The sequence below is a fragment of the Phalaenopsis equestris genome, unplaced genomic scaffold, assembly GCF_001263595.1.
Source record: "Phalaenopsis equestris unplaced genomic scaffold, ASM126359v1 Scaffold000223, whole genome shotgun sequence".
In the NCBI taxonomy this organism is placed as follows: domain Eukaryota; kingdom Viridiplantae; phylum Streptophyta; class Magnoliopsida; order Asparagales; family Orchidaceae; genus Phalaenopsis; species Phalaenopsis equestris.
Window position 1 is genome coordinate 1,906,767 of NW_018164665.1, and position 17,866 is coordinate 1,924,632.

The 17,866-nt window shown below is 36.1% G+C and overlaps 1 protein-coding gene across 3 annotated transcripts; it reads right to left on the bottom strand.

Annotated features, from left to right (window-relative positions):
• Positions 1-5,028: 5,028 nt before the first annotated feature.
• Positions 5,029-17,290, bottom strand: LOC110023268 (DDB1- and CUL4-associated factor 8). Of its 3 annotated transcripts, none has more exons than XR_002293879.1 (7): positions 17,085-17,290; positions 12,863-13,114; positions 7,194-7,337; positions 6,424-7,101; positions 6,082-6,315; positions 5,803-5,943; positions 5,029-5,663 (listed from the first exon to the last, which is right to left on the bottom strand). XR_002293879.1 is itself a non-coding variant. In XM_020722590.1 (6 exons), the coding sequence occupies exons 1-5, from the start codon at positions 17,172-17,174 to the stop codon at positions 6,115-6,117; spliced, it is 1,365 nt and encodes a 454-aa protein (XP_020578249.1). In that variant the 5' UTR covers positions 17,175-17,290; the 3' UTR covers positions 5,029-5,943; positions 6,082-6,114. The 3 variants fall into 3 exon arrangements, 1 of the variants encoding a protein (XP_020578249.1); XR_002293878.1 differs by having other exon boundaries at positions 5,029-5,694; XM_020722590.1 differs by having other exon boundaries at positions 5,029-5,943.
• Positions 17,291-17,866: the final 576 nt, after the last annotated feature.

The following is a 17,866-nucleotide window of genomic DNA, read 5'->3' on the forward strand; positions in this document are numbered from 1 at the left end:
ACACGACATCGAAACAAACTGGCTCAAATTGAGTTATTTCGATCCGTTTCAGCTCATAATCGACTTATCTGCTCAAAATTGAAACCGACGCAAATTGCGTTATTTGGATCCTTTCCAGCTCGAAATCATCCTATGACTCATTATATTCAATTTTTCCTAACATTATATATATAATTTTTATAAATAAAAAAAAATACTACGAGCCAATCTCGAGTCAGTTCAAGCCCATGTATGACTCGAAATCAGCTCAAAGAATTTCAATTCAAAATTTGGATCTGATCCCGATCCAAATCATAAATTCGAATTCATTTTCGAGAGATTAGCGATTAACGATCTTCAAGATAAGATCACAGTCCTATAAATTGATCAATTTCAAGCCCAACTTAACTACCTCAAAGTGATAAAAAAAAGGAAAGCCTTAAATAAGAAGGATGGATGCTGCAGAGCATTAAAGGGTGCACAACAAACTGCTGCCATGAATTCATTACACAAATCATGTGATAACTTTAACAAAAGAGTCCAGGAACAGTTACCAGCCTTCTAAAGCTGTCTTTAATCATCCACCCCGAGCAAAGCCTTACTATGTGCAAAATAAAGCTGAGGCTCTGGGCTTATTTGGCGGCAATCATACGATTAGAGAGCTCGGGTCTTGACCGTTTTGTTATGAAGCCGGTTGGCTAAGCCAATCGGGCAGAAGTACGGGTCACGTTCTTACTAACAAAAATTGATTTGAGAGTAAATTTAGTAGAATATGTGATGTGACACTGGCTCTATGTGAGCTTGGATAAAAAGTAAATTCATCGCTTGATAAACTGGTGCGGACTGTGGAGGGTGGATTGGTCTTTTTTTATGATTTTTAGTATCAATATTTTATATTTTATTCCGATTTTTTGAGATTTTTTTTTTTGTTAGAATTAAACTTTATCAACTTTACATCTTGCTTGTAAAGGATCAGAATTGCATGATTAAATCTGAATCTTGTCAATTATATCATGCTTATAAAGGATTGGGTTCAAGAATTATGATATCCCTCGATTGAAATCTTCCATCTACTTGGTTATCATCGAGGATTTGATTGATTTGAATTGAACCTTATCAGCTCTGCCCTACTTATAGAGGATAAGGTTGAAAATTGAGAATTGAATTTTAAGTTTGTTTTGAAAGTTAACTCACCCGGTTGAAATCTTCTATCAAGTCAGCTATTATCGTAGAATTTGATTGGATTGATTTGAACTTTGTCAGCATCGTTTTACTTTATTGGTTATAATAAACAGTCGACTCTACCGTGTTTATAGAGGATTAGGTCTATGAGTTGAATATATTATTGTAATATTAAAGACACCATTGTAAGAGGATTATTTAATAAAATATATCTTGACTAAAATGCTTCATGATTTCTTATGGATGAAACACTCCCTATTATTTGGATTGGCTAAGTACTGGTTCAGCCTCGTCGACCTCCACTCTTATTTAAGATAAGGATCATATTGATCTGTTGTGTAATTTAGGGCGAAGAAAAACAAGAATTGACACAAAACCAGAAGAATAACACATAGCTTTAACGAGGTTCGGTAAAGATGCCTACATCCTCGGGAGCGAGTGGTGAATTTCACTATTTCAGAGGAGTTACATGCCCATAGGGTTACACATCTATTTATAAATAAAACATACATATAAATTTACAAATACGCCCTCGCTCCCCCCAACCCACTAATCCAAGAGACACACATCTTCACACCAAGAGACACGTCTCTTCATTTCAGGAGACACACCTCTCCAAATCCAAGAGACTCCAAATTCATGGTATATGAGTCATACCTAACAATTCTCTACCTTGGCGAATATCCAACCCCTTTAAAGAAAAATCATAGAGTTTCTTACACTGAAGTGGGTTGGGCAACCATGCCAACTAACAATTGCAAACATTCAACAAGTTCAAGTAACGCAAGAACTTGTTGAAAATATCTGGTTTAGTTAACTTTCTTACTACATTTTCATCCTATGTTCTGACAGATTGAACTTCACCTACAACTGTATTTCCCAACAGTTTATAGATATTATCATCAGGTTTCATAGCTCGCAATGCCTTCAAAATTCATTGTTGTGCCAACAAATCTTTCACCATTGTTTGCCACAATCCGAATTCTTAGGTTTATTGAACTTCATTATCTCGAATTTTGCACCAGACATTGTCATTTGAAATTAATCATGCATTGAACTTTTTCTGTCTTATATTGAAATAAAACACACCACAAATAAATTTAAATAAACATGGAATTTCATCTGTCAATTGCAACAATTTTCCAAAAGTTTCTTGTGATTCGTGAATCAAATTTTTCACACGAAGCACATTTCTTGTTCGCACAAAAATTCGGCTGAAATACTGCGGACACCAACCAAACTCCATCTGTCACAATTTCTCCTGCGACAGACCTACGAACAATTCGCAAAATTTGTGAACTCCACCCGTCACAATTCCTCCTGCGACAAAATTGTAAATTTCGCTAGCAAACACCACCTGTCGCAACTGCACCTGCCGCAACTCCTCCTGCGACAAACTTACGAACTCCTCTAGCTGAGCATCACCTATCGCAACTACTACTGCGACAAATTTGTGAACTCCTCCATTCACAAATGCTCTTGTTCGTGATAATTGCACGCGAACTCCTATTCATGAACTCCACCTCGCTGAATGTTGTGAAGGTTCGTGAAATTGGCGAACCCCGTCGTCTCTGCAGCAGAGAAATATTCACTTCCAGCCAAATAACCAAAGAAAGAAAATCTTCCTGTCTTCAGCCTCAACCAAAGGAAATCCAGAGGGACTTCAAAGAAAAAAAAAACTTTTTTTTCCGGCCTCTGGAAAATATTTTCCCGCCTCCAGCAACACGAAATTCCAGAGAGAATTTAAGAGGAATATTCCTGTAGTGGAGACGAAAGACCCTTCTTTCCCTGATTCCAACCATCGAACTCCTATAACCGACGCTCCTCTCCCGCGAACTCTAACTGCCGCCTCGAACTGCAGAGTGCTTCGTCCAGACCAATCCTCTGTCGAACACCTCTGCGAAACCCTTCGCGAAATCCAACTGGTGTCGAAGATCTTCTCAGAACTGAACACCTCTGCGGCGAATCCTCTTCACGTGACCCATCTGGTAATTCGCTGTCGAACTCCAAACTGCTACATGTCGCTGAATCCAAACCTCCGGACTCCTAATTTCGCAATACCTGTGAATCCTTCTCCCAGGCAGTTATCGAATCGCCTTCGGAACCGTCGAACCGATGAACTGTCGGCGAACTTCCTCTCGCGGGAAAAACTCGACAAACTCCTCGAGAACTCTCGTGCAAAACTGCCGCAGTCGCGAACTCCCTAATGCTCCTATGCGATTTCCGACTGCAAAGCTCCTCATCGAACTGAAGAACCTTCGTCTTCGCTTCTGTTAAAACTGTCGTGAACTGCTTTACTCTTCTGCTAACTGCGAAATCCTCTATTCCAATTCGCCGCAATCCTCTTCCTCTTCCTTCTTCCTTCTTCCTTCTTCTTGCATCAATCTCCTCTGCCCTAAAACCTCAATCTCGCTCATATACGAAGTGTTGTGTAATTTAGGGTGAAGAAAAACAAGAATCGATACAAAACCAGAAGAAAAACATAAAGATTTAACAAGGTTCGGCAAAGATGCCTACATCATCGAGAGCGGGCGACGAATTTCACTATTTCATAGAAGTTACATACCCATAGAATTATAAATATATTTCTAAATAAAACCCATAGATAAATTTACAAACGTGCACTTGCTCCCCCCAACCCACTAATCCAAGAGACTCACAATAAGAGACACATCTTCATTCAAAGAGACACACCTCTCCAAATCCAGGAGACTCCAAATTCCTGGTATATGAGTCATACCTAACATGATCAAGTGAGACTTATGACCTTGTCCTACATACAAGGCGGCCCGCCCAAGAGCATGTACTTTTAAACTTGAACATTCTATTTTTAAAATAAGTTTGAAGTTTTTAAAATCGTTAGTTAATTTATAATCACTTACATTCTTTTCAGAGCAAAGCTAAAACGAATATTAGAAACTCACCATATTTTTCAGAATAAAATATTTTAGATAACATAGCCAAAAACTTTCATATTTACCTATCTTACTTGAAACCTTTCATAATTACAAATATCATATGAAAAACAGCACTCATTATCATCGTTTAATAGTCAAATACATCTTTTCATCCATATCCATAGGTAAATTTTAGGTGTGAGAGGTAAATCTATAAGAATCGGGTGCTATGTATGTATTTTTTCCGATATTTTATTTGCATCAATTTATGCCCGCACAACATTCTCGAATAGGCCGCTCGTGCTTTCAGTACCGTAATCGGAGCACATGTGTATTTCAAAAATAATATTAAGCCCAAAATTAATTTGAATTTTAAATATATGTGCAAATAGTTTAATGTTAAATTGTCCAATTATTTCATTTAAGCTTTATGTACTGCCTTCTGTCCACTCATGCTGGGGGATGGGGATCTGGTGGCGACTTTGAGGACGAGTAGGAATTTTGTAGGTATTTGCTTTAAAATTTTGGAAGTCATGGGTTAGTTGCGTGGAGTAGGACCGTTTATTGGGTACTGGGTACTGATACCGCACATAAATTTACATGCAATATCCGATCTAGACCTAGATCATTGAAATACATCTTTTTATTTTTTTATTGTTGAAATGGGGCCCACTCTAAATTTTTTATGCTCTAGCTAGGGCATAACATGCAAATTTTGCGTGCGGCGTCCGCAGTCATCAATTTTTCGTGGAGCAGAGAGCTCTATTTGATTTTACAAACGAGTTGTAGAATTCACTTGAGGTTATCTTCGTTGTCATTGGTGAGCTATCGAGTTCTCTATAAGTTGTGTTTGTGTTTAAAATTTCCTTTTTTAAATTTTACAATGAACCTTTTTTTTTTATTATTTTTTTTATTTTGTATGCCCTCTTTATATCAATTTGATTTCTTTTATATCTTGATTAATTTAACTTCTTTTTCTTAGTTTTAAGTCCAAATTTCAATCAAAATTTCGACCGTGTTCTAACTCATGCCCACCTAGAGGGCCATGACATAAATAAGGGCATTCCCACCATGTCTAAGTCCTGATACAGTTTCATGTGCAAATCATAGTATTTAGGTGTAATTGGTAGTATTGTAGTATTATTTTATCAAAATAATACCACAATACTACTAATAACACCTCCAATAACACCATCCGTGTCTAATCCGGATGCCATGTATGTGTTTTTCTTTTTCTTTTTTTGGTATAAAGGGAAATGGAGGTTCGGGTAAGTCGTGGTGTTGGTTTGGCGGGTTTGGATTGCAGCCTTTTTGGATTTTGGCTAGAATTTTATGAACGGATACATTGTACACAAGTTATACAACGGTGTACAACATTGTTGTACATGAAATTCACATGCATGCGAATTCTACACGTAGTACGAGAGTTGACAACAGTGACTATGAGCTTATAGGAGTTAGGACTTGCCAAGTACTATCGTCGTTTCGACATAGATCAATTCACAAATTTGTGTCAATTGGGTCCGCTCGACGTGTCGATCGAAGAATCTTGGACTTGATGTTTGTGTCATCACATTTAGTGCGCGCCATCTCCATCGGATAACCCTTCGTAGACATTTTCAATGTTTTAGATGCACTGACACAGATAATCTCCATGAATATCGGGCAAAGCTTATATAACTTCAGCAACTATCAAAATAAGTCGTGCTCAATCAAAAGCTTTGAAATATTTATAAATGTGCACCTTCTGTGGCCTGTTGGTAGAGCAACCTCTTTGAAGATCGCAAGCACCCTTAGGTCCCGGGTTCGAATCCCCTGTTGGTGCAGTGTCTCCTTAAGGCAGGTGGTACTCAAATTTAGTTGCATACCGCTTCAGCTCCCAGACCTGACAGGAGTTAGCGCATTAAGCGTTGATTAGCGTTCCGCCAATCGATCAGTCTTATATGAAGGTCAACAAAACTGAAATGAAAGAACAAGCAAATCAATGGAGGGCAGCAGATAACATGTAAGGAAACATAGTAACCTTTATTTTATTTCTGTTAAGTTTCTGTGTTCCTCAGCTAATATTGCATTCTGTGGGATCTGCAGGTGAGCCATCTTCAGGGGTTGAATCACTATCTGAATCAGCTTCTGTGGGAGTAGCCTCATGATAAATTAAGGCTTGCCTCCTCTGGAGCATCAATACATGCATTATAACATCAGGAGATAGTGTTATGCCAGATCGAACTTCTCTTCTTCTTTTGTTAGCTGCCATTATCTGTTATACAATAGACCATCATTCGAAATTTTGGTGTTGGATATGCAAAAAACAGAGAAATTCAGTTGTATGAATTGAAAATTTCAAATCTTGTTCAGTAATCAATACCTCTTCTGCATTTTTAGGAAGTGGAGCTGTGCTTCTGGACATTGGTGTCCAGAGCTTAACGTTTTTATCAAACCCACTGGTAGCAAGCAAAGGGAAGAAAGGATGAGGCTCCACAGAGTTTACAATCTGCTTGTCTCCGACCATCATTCGAACCAGTTTGCCGCTCTTTTTATTCCAGATATAAACATGGCCGCAGTCCGAACCGCTCGTGACGTACTCATCGCATGGTCCGAAGAAGCTGACTCCTTTCACCGTATGTGAATTTCTATGGCCTATATACACCTGTGGTTGATCAAGGTTCTGCAATGCCTCAGCTTGGATAGTATTAGGCTGTGTGCCAATGCCCATCTCTTTCTGAAACAAGTAGATGAGCTCATCACTGTAGGAAACAAGCAACTCACTCTTGTTAGAGTAAGCCAGCCCTGTAATATGAACATTGGTTGAGCTAATGAGATGGCGCGGGCAGAAGGTGTTAACGGGTTGGTCTAAGCCCTTTGACACATCCCAAGGATAATTCCTGATGTCGTAGACTCGGGCATAAGCATCAAGACCTCCTGTGGAAAAATAATTAGGATTTCTTGGATCTATTGAGATGGAATTCAATCCTAAGGAGTTTTTGTTTGCTGAGAATGATGAACATGTTAGAAGTTTGATTGGGGTTTGGTTTCTCAGGTCAAACTGCAATGCAATAGTTGACATTTATCAAGTTGGAGCACACAGGATACAGTTTCGGGAGAAAAATGATAATATGAATGAGTTGAGTATTTTACCTGCTGAACAAGGCCGTCCTCGCCGCAGCTGTAAAAGATGTGTGGGCTTCCAGGCTCTATGGCCAGTTTGTGAACTCGGCCTTGATGCGTCCCGACCCGTCTAGTGCTTACTTGATCATCCTCCATAACTTCACCAAGTCTTACCTGAGAAAGATAACTGTCAGGTCTTTTTGATGGAGAATTTGGAAATAATACATGCAATGAATGGATTTATGTCTTTGTGGGTCATTTAATTCATTAGTATAAGAACAATAAGTGCAAGTTAGGTAGTCAATCAGTCATTGTAAGTTTTTAAATCTCTCTCCTTTTGGATTTTTTAGGCATAAATAAAAATAAAATGAAAAACTCCCATTGTTGGCACCCTCTTATTCCCCTCCTCGATCCCAATCCCCCATTTTCAAGAGTTCTATGGCAAGATCAAATCACCGTTTATCCGTAAAAACTGAGTTCAAGAGCGATCTTTAATGGAAAACATTTTAAATGTGAAGCAAAAAATGCAAACCTTCACTAGTGAAAACAAAAAAAGAAAATTCAAATGTTACTTTCTTGTGTAGAATTCAACCCCACATAAGGCATAGGTTGGTATTCATACTGTGGATTGGTCCCGCAAGACCGAATTAATGCAAGGCTATGTCACATTTTTGTATAAATGTCCGGGATGGATTCATCTTTAGTCAATAACTCAATCTACTTGATGGTATCTTTTCTGTTTCTTGATTTAATGCAACCCATAACTTGTTCTTTTCTTATCATGCTCAGTTACAACAAAATTCGATGATTTTACTCCACGAGTTCCAAGGCCAGTTAAACTTTCATATGCTCGAATGCTATTATTAGCTAATGGCTCCAAATAAATAGTGAGAGCATCCCCTTAAGTAAATGTTGTAATAGTGCACGTGAAGCCGATCCTTCCTCCCCGTGCCGAAATGCTCCATGCTCGAGCAGAAGCAGAGCTCTTCCCGAACCGAAGCCGAGCCTCTCTGCTCCTCCCAGTCTTCACACGATCTCCTGTTCACATCACTGCCCCTACCCAACTACCCCTACCTGAGCCCCTTTGTGATTTTTATTTGAGCTCAAATACTTCACTCGGTCCAATTATCTCTGCCCTCCCCGAGCATCAACATGTGTTGTATTTTATTTTGTTTGTCGTCGTCACTGTCAACGCTTGGGGCAATGGAAAATTTTTTTGAAAACCTCCTATTGAGGAGAGCAAAGTAATTGTTAGGCGGGGAAAACTATGAACTTCTCTAGAGAATTTCTAATAAAAAAAATTAAGATCTGACACTTTCTTGTGGTATAATATTGGGGCAGTGGGAAATTTTTGAAAACCTCCATTTGAGGACAGCAAAAAACCCGTTAGATGGGGAAAAACGTGAACTCGTCTGGAGTAGTTTTTGAAATCGAGGGAGGGGGCTCTTTGCTTGCAATCTAACCCTTCATGTAGGTATACTGAAGGCCCGTCACATCTTTTGAGATTGCGAGTTAAATGTTCTTTTTGCTCCTCATTGCATCTTTTGAGACTGCGAAAAGAAGTACACTTTTTCTTCTCCGACAGCAGTGCCTTACGACACTGACCAGTGATTCTTTTGAGATAGCTAGGAAAGTTGGCATTCTCCCGTGCCCCTAACGGGCGTTGACACTGAAAGGCTGTCGAAATTTCAGGTGAATTTGGACTTGTAAATAATATAAAAACATGGAATGTTTGGACATTAAAAATAATATATAAAATTAAAAGTAATGTATGTTACAAGATACAGAATAACACTTAAATTATAATTGAAGCCATTTCAAGAGAATAAATTATATGCATTTAAAATTTGCATAAGATTCATAAAAATGGAATGACTCGCCAATTAATATAATTAAACTTTTCTTTGACTTCAAATTCGATCATATTTGAAAAGTACACAAACAAAAAAAATCTATATCCAAGTACCAATGAATTTGTATATGGTATATTTAAATCTATAAATTGAGGCTTAGCTTAATTGGGGTAAGCTTGGGGGGCTAAACTTAAATAGAATACCAAATTATATAATTTTGGAGCTGAGCTTAACTTAAATGAGAAACATCACAAATTGGGGCTAAACTTGATTGGAGCTCAAGCTTAAATTGAATGTCAAATTCTGCAAATTGGGGGCTAAGATTAATTTAAATGTTGAATATCATAAATTGAGGCTAAGGTTAAGACATGAATGCCATTTTTAAATGCTAAAATAAAGAATTAATATGTCAAACTGCCACCAGATTCGCAATACTCTTACTAGTGAACAAATGCGGCCCCACTTAAAGTCTGAAGAAGTAACATTGCATGTGATAATTTTCAAATAAAAGTTCATAGCTTCAAAATGGCTAAAATCCTTAAAGCCTATACAAACTTCATGGTTACTCCTGAGATAAGTGCGATGACTTGAAATATATGATAGTGTTTTGAGACTTATTTTGTATTCTCTAAATTGGGTATGCTTTAGGAGATTCATATAGATAAGAATCTTTTACATGATTTCAAAATCCCTTGTTCTAAATTGCTAGTCATAGCTATAGTTTGAAGGTTTCACAAGCTTTCAAAGTTTTCAAATTCTTTACGTTATTCAAAAACATGAAAAATAAAACCCACATGTGCTCCAACCAGTATATTGAATTCTCAAAAATTATATTTAAGAACGTTGCACGGGTTAATCGGGTCATTTTGTCTATAGGGCAGAGTTGTAAGCACACCCCAGCAGTCCGAACATCCTCCTAGTAAGAATTAGAGTTGTCGATTCTAGTATTTTTAAAATAAATGTCCAAATCTAAAATAGGAGTTTACATGTTCAAATCAGTCCACTAGTCTGATTCTCCTCCTGCAAGGACTGGAGTTGACGAGTTTAATAATTTTAAAATAAACGTCAAAATCTGAAATAAAAATTTACAAGTTCAAATCACCAAGTTCGATCCTCCTACCTAGAAAAATATGAATCGACGGGACTTATACTTTGAATAGCTTAAAAAAAAACAAAACTAAAATGCCTTCATTTCAAATATAAAAATTTTAAATGATCAATACCCTAATGATGACCGTGTTGATCAAAAATTTCAACTTGAGGGGTCTATCTTTTAAATCAAGATCTTCAAAGTAACCAACAAAATATTCAAATTAAAATTCAATCACTTAAAAGCTAAAGTAAACTTCATCCACCATCCACAATATTTTGTCGAGGATGACAAACTATTGATTGACTTCAGCTCACAAAGAGCGAATCTTATATCCATAATTGAAGTAATCGCATGTCAATAAAGACGTGGCCTGAGTCCTCTATTCACGTGATTCTACTGTCAAATGGCACCACAAGATAGCGGTTACGGCTAGAGCCCTCTGACCGGGTGGTTGCCGCCAAATGAAAAAAATTATATTATGGTCATAGTCACAGCCCGTATTTTTCCAACTGTTTTCTACCCTTTGAATTGTGAATCATAAGGAGACAATTGGTTGGCATAAAGCCTTCGGTTAGCTAAGGTCGACGTAAATTTGTTCCCTTAGACAAGCATCTACCCTAGATCTACAAGGATCTCTTGGACGACGCAACCCATGGCTGCTGACAAGAATCCTTATGCTATGTTGGAACAATTATCTCCTCCGACTAAGTAAATCAGGGACCACGACGACCTGGGATAACAGAACCCTGACATCTTGATCAGGTTTCGTCTTCATTCCCCCACCATCCACTTTAAATTTCAAGTGATGAATTTTATAATTTAAAATCTTAAATCGGCTACTATTATATGTTCAATTCTCAATTCTTAGTGGTTAGTTTTAATCAAATGTGCTCTCACACAATCGAAAGAGGTAATTAATCATAGAAGTTTGTGTTTATGGAAATTTCAAATCCCAGATGATGTCTTTTAGCATGTTTAATTTCCTTCACATTTAGCACTTGTTTTTTAATGAAAAAACACTTTAAAGAATGATATTTTCATGTTTTTCTTGCAGGTATGATATGTACGACACATGGATTGAATTGGAGCAAAAAATGAGTGAAACGGAGGCAATTAGAGCAAAGAGGTTGCCGGTAGACTGGCGCCTAGGCCTCAGTGTTCTCCCAGAAAATAGAGAAGACAACGCCTAGGCGTCAAAACTGCCCGAGGTGGTTTCAGGACGAACTAGGGAGTTATTTGACAAATCTGGATGGTTGGAAAGACACTTTTTGGCATTTCTAAGTCCGGAAATCCTCCAAAGACACCAAGAAGTCAATAGATAAAAGTAGGGATTGTAGATTTTTATTGTTTTTCAGAGATTGGAGAGTGAACTTGAGTGCAGTTCTGTAAGGGATTTGTATCAGCATTGCAAGGAATAGTAGACGGCTTTGTTGGAGGGATTTGCATCTCTTTTTCAGAGGAAAAAAACTAAGTATTGTGTTCTTTATTTACTTGTCTTTAGTGTAAACACATATTTGGTGGATTTGCTTTGATGTAATGAAGTTTATTGTTGTGTTAAACATCCTTTGTGAGTAGAATGTCATTACCCTTCTCTTGTGATGAATAAGTTGAATGTATAGGATGTTAAATGCTTATAGAATTGATCTTTAAAGTTTAATGTGATGTTTTTTACTTCATGCTTAATTTACTTATCAATCTGATCAATTGATATGTTAAAATTTGTTATGAATCCATAATGACTCGAGAGAGTTATGACTTTAACAACTAGGAGAAACCACATTGCACTGGTGAGTGAAGAAAAAATAGTCCATAAAGCATTACAAATAGATAGGAAAATAGGCTTTGATGGTGTAAATTGGGGACTCTAGGGTGACAAGCTAGAATCCAAACAATTTTGATCTAGTGTTTAATGAATTAAAACTAGGTTAGCCAAATTGAAGGTATAAATTGGAGACTCTAGGGTAACAAGCTAAAGTCGTAACAAATGTAATCTAGGGTTTAAGGATTTAATACTAGGTTAACCATACTTCTTTATGCTCTCGTCAGAGGGTAAAGAAGAGAAATGCTCCTATTTTTCACTAGCTACATTAACAATTTATAGTATTTGATCCTACGATTTACTTATACAATCACAAGAGAAATGTATCTTTTATATCTTGATATTCACCAACTCAATTGATCTAGATAGATTTAACTTAGTCATAGAATCTTAACTTCTGACTAGCTGTTAGGAAAATCAATCTTAATCGACATTCCAAACTGAGACCTTAGCATAGTGGACTAGAACTTCTCTTATAGGACTCGTTATCTTATTTCCTGTGGGATCGACAATCCGGACTCAATAGAGCCCTATATTGTTGAAACGATACGTATACTTGCATGAGAAACCCCAATGAGTAATAATACATAATTTTAAAAACTCAACATTTTTGCTAGAGAGCAGATCAAGTTTCAGGTACTACTACCAGGACTTAAATAAAAAGTGCTAATCCCTGGGGTGGATCACTAGATCAAAAAATATTCACAAAATAATGGTGAAATCTCTAGATAGTCTGGTATCTACAATTCAATCTATCTTCTGAAAATTGGACCCTTCAAAGCTCTCTATCTCAACAAAACAAAACTAATATAAATGCATGAGAGTTCACAGGGAGCGGTCGTGAATTTTTGGAGCCCACACAATCCTTGAGATCAAAGTAAATTTAATGTATAAAAGGAATACAAAGCAATAAAATAGGGTAAAAAGGGCAAACCTGACCATCAGCGGCAGAGGTCACTACAATCCTATCATCAGTATATGGCATGACTTGAGCCTGGAATACATTTTCGTTGTGGCCTGAATCATATGTAAGAATTTTTCTTTTGGTTGACCAATTCCAAAAGCAGATGTCTTTGTCATCTGAACCAGACACGACAATATCTCCGCTAGGGCTAAAATGCACAGTGTTGACGCACCCCTTATGACCATGCAACTTCCCATAAAGATCTAAGCGCTTTACAACTGCCTGGTCAATAACAGGACAATAAAATGTGCAAATGGCCAGTTAAATTTTTAATAGCTTGATTTAAATATTTTTTTTCTTATTCTTTAGCACTGAAGAAATATGTTGCTTACATTTAACTAAAGCAAACATGGGTCAGTGTATTAAGAAGACAATAAAAGAAAGAAGAGAGATGAGTACATTCACAAAAAACAAAATGGAAACAGAGCTTTCCTACACATACATATCAGTATAAAATGTCAAATATTTTATATATTTGACACAAGAAAAACATTAAATTTCGAGTTTTCAAATAAATTACTCAATGATCTTTTAACAATAAACAAACAAAGTCGAGTTAACACAAAAAAAAGAGAAAATGAAGCAATGAGCAATACATTCATAAAAGCAACTCCTACAAAATTAAAGAGTTTCTATAAAATGAATATTGATGATGAACCACTAAAAGGTAAACTAATGAACAAGGAAAATAATTTAAAAGAAGTTCATTGGAAATAGATCTCGTCCAATCCATTGTAACAAAATAAATATTATTTCCCCTAGAAAATTTATCTTTCCATGTAGCAAATTCTAAAAAATCTTAACAGTTAACTTCAAGTTATACATTACAAAGAACAAAACATTGACCACATATTAAGAAAAGCAACCAATGCAAAGTCTAACGAGTGATTGATGAAAACAGCCTTACCCCAACATTCCTGAGAAATAATTCCTAGTACTCAAACCCATGATCACTAGATCACCATGAGGGTAACGAAACTAGTACTCCAGGAAAACTCTCAAATTTAGTAAGAAAAAATTTCTCATGATAAACTAATGTTGCATTGTGCTACATGAAATAAAGTTTCAATCAAGGCTCTAAAACTCAGTTTTATTTTCAGTTTTAATTCTATCACAAAAGTTTATCTTTCAATAGTGTTGACAATCACAATAATCTCCATAGTTAGTTTAAACTTTAGTTTCATTCTTTAGTATTTAAATTTTAAAATCGATACAAAACATTGGTTCCATTTATGCAACTTCCATAAAATTAATGCTTCAAACATGTATTTTGAGAATCTGGTTAAAATGATCACATAAGTTATGATGTCACACCATATAGAATTCTAAAGATTTTTCGAGAGCTGTTGTACCATTTTACTACTATCTTTATTTAAATTGTTAGCACGAATAATAAGTTAGAATCAACTATCAAATTGATAACTTACGTAAGTTTATCATTCACTTTTGCATGGTAAGCTCTTCGGGTAGTTTAAGGAAAATCAGTTCTACTAAGTTTTATAATCAAATGTGTATCCACTACAATAAAAGTCAACTGCTCAGAAAATGGAACTCGTGGACAGTGAGGGCATAAAATAAGGGATTGTTTGGTAGCACCTGTTAATAGGATTTATCTCCGGATTTACTAAATACAGCCAAAAGGTGAAAATATACGTGTTCCGTGGATTTATGAATTTTCGCACTTAGTGGCCCCAATTTAGTTTTCGATTCAGTTTAAATCGAGAATTACTAAATCTAGAGGCGGGTGGATTTAATGGATTGACTAAGCTCTACTAACACTGAATCCTACCTGCAGTCAAACAGCCCCTAAAGTATTTGCAATCAAATCTTACTTTTTTATTACTTGTCAGCAACTGAGGGAGTTGTCCTATGCATAAAAGGAACTTAAATAAACCATTGTTCGAGCTAAGGACTTTTTAGGTGAAACCAAAAATGCAAGCAATCAGTTTCAGGCAATATGAAAAGCTATAGTTTGAAATACTCTCACAGCAAAAGAATGGTAGCTCAATAGTGTATTTTTTGTGTACAAGAGAATGAGGATGGGATGTAAATATGAGGTATGGTTTCATTTCACATATCTCCCACCAAAAAAAAAATAAAAATAAAAATTAAAATAATACCAGAACGTTACAAACATAGACAAGTTTTTATAACCAAGATCACAGACGTAGGTATAGGGGTGTAAACGAGTCGAGTCGAGCTCGAGCTTAATTCTATGATTTCGAGCCGGCTCATGAGCCAGCTTGTTTGGTATTCAAGAGAGAAAAAATATTAATTTTAAGCTACTGCTATAATGAATTGACAAATAAAATGAGTATTTAGGAGATAATTAATAAGAAATCATTTGATATAAAATAAATAATAATTTTTTAATAATTTTTAATAATTTAAAAAAAAAATTAATAAAATTTTAAGTATTTTTTATTAATTATTTTTAAATGAAACGCCTCATGAGCTAACGAGTTGAGTCGGGGCTAGCTAGAGCTTGACGTATTAGATCATCAAGCTCAATTCATGAGCCACTTATCGAGTCGAGCCCAAGCCGAGTCACGAGTCAGCTTGGTTCACCTACATCCCTATTTAGGTACGCAAGAAAAATAAAATTTACTTGTTCAAAGATCATTATGTTTGATTTCCACTAACTTTGATTAACACATTGCAGTCCTGAGAAAACCATTGAAGCATCACAAAGTAAACAAATTCCTTCTAAAATCTAAACTATTACTATCTTCTTCTTTAGTTTATAAATGAAATGAATTCAAGGTTCTTAAAGCTTAATTTCTTTTTCAAAGATGTACAATTAAATGGTTACCTAGATTTAAATGGATGATGAAAGAACCTTTTCTTTTTTTTTTAATAAAGTGAATTGCTGTATCTAAAAAATATTGTGGCATAAAAATATAGCATATTAAGAAAAAAAACATCGACACTAGATGACAATTAATGTAGTTCCAAAAGCCATCCCAAATCAACAAAAGAAAGAAATCGATTAAAATATGACTTACATGATAAAAACATCATCATACACAGAACACTCAACCTGAGCCTAAGGACTCTAGCATCATAACTTGTGGTATAGTCTCATATCTCATGCGCCCGAACAATTTAAGTTACAGAACAAGTAAATCTACCTTTTTAACAAAAAAAAAAGATTAATCAATAAATCTCATAATTGATTGATTATGAAAGATATGTGCCAACGTTCCCTCTACCACATATGGATAAGTGCAAATGTCAAAGGTTTTACAAAGAAAATTCTTAACAAATTAAAAGTATGCTTGATTCCCTTGTTTTTTACAGTAAAATACATATTCATTAGTATGTGCATGTCCATGAAACATTCCCTCACAGGGTTTAATACCAAGAGAGGTAAAATAACTTCCAAATACCCATAAAACAACAAAATTGCAAATGACAACAGAAGCAACAATCAAGATTATTGATTATGTATTTCAAGAACAGATAATTAATCTATCCCATGAAAACTCTATTTGATTTTTCACATCACTAAGTCATGTCTATCATTGGTGAACTTCTGTGGTTGGAGTACATTGATTAAACTTGCAAGAAAAAAAAAAAAGTTAAAACGTTAACCATTTGAAAAAATAACCGAACGGTTTTTCCAAACATTTAATTAGAACATCAGGACTTCTGAAAATAAAGTACAAAAATGCAATTCATGCAAAGTGGAAGCAGTTCGATATATTACAATAGTGTAAGGATTCATATCTACCGTATGGCAAATACAGTAGATTGTTTACTATTGTCTCATGCCAATACAGCAAGGGTTGTACCATATAGCATGATAAAGGTACCATGTACCTTCTCCTGAAAACCCTTTCATTAGCAGGATTGTATATAATGTAGTCCAGACACCGCTTGAATGTTAATTTTGACGTACAGTCCGGGGCTCGGCTTATGAACAAAGAAAGATTTAATCAAGCAATGAACATAGATCGACACTATCATTAATTCAAAAAAATTGCATTGTTTTCTGTAATCTAACCAAAGAATACATTGTCTGAAACAGATAAAGGGGGGGGAGGAAGATGCTGAACCCTAAGACTTCAAAATTCCTCTGTATTTCAATCACTATACGTTCGTTACAATCCTCAATTTCCGATAAAGCTAGGTATATCAGGTTCGAATTGCGAAGAAGGCAAAGAATAACATGAAAACTTTCAGTTCGAACCTTGGAACCACCGACCCGGTAAGCAAAGGATCGTGGCTGCAAGAGACCGAGCTCTCTTCTCCAAATCTCTGGAAGCTCCGGAGTCTCCATGCCCTTAATTAGCTTAAAGCGCGATATTCTTTTGATTCTCAGGTGCCGCTCTTTCAACCATGGAGTAAAAGGATCGAAGAAGGAAGCCACAGCCGAGCTTATTAAGGGTGCGTTTGCGGCAAAAGAGTGGTGGGGCGGGTTTTTTTTGGGATAAGTTGATGTAAAGGTGGGGCGTGGGATTACCGGTGTGGCTTGTGATCTCTGCTCTATGTTGGGAGGGTATAAATTGAGACCATATTTGATTTTTGGCACTACCCTTACCTTTCATTTTATGAACCATGTGGTATGTGGTTTGATTTTGTGTGACTTGTTGGCGTCTTGAAAGAAAATTTAATTTTTTTGGCCCAGTGTGGCTTGAGTTTTTTGCTCGGTGTTGGCATCTGGAAAGAAATTTTAATTTTTTTGGCCCAGTGCGGCTTACTTAGTTAGGGCTCTTTGCTCTATATTATTTTTTGTTCAATTAGAGCAGACTTGTAGTATGATATTGTTGCTCTACTTATCAATTTGGTTCTTGTTGGTGGTTTGCCCTCTTTGTTAGATTTGGCAATGGTGTTTGTAGTTTGGGTGCGGGTGTTTTTTTTTTTTTTTTTTTTTTTTTTTTTGGTGCCATATGATGGTGGTCTTGTTGGTGGTGATGTTGTGTAATGGTGGTGGTCTTATTGGTGGAGATTTTGTGTCGTGGTGGTGTTGTT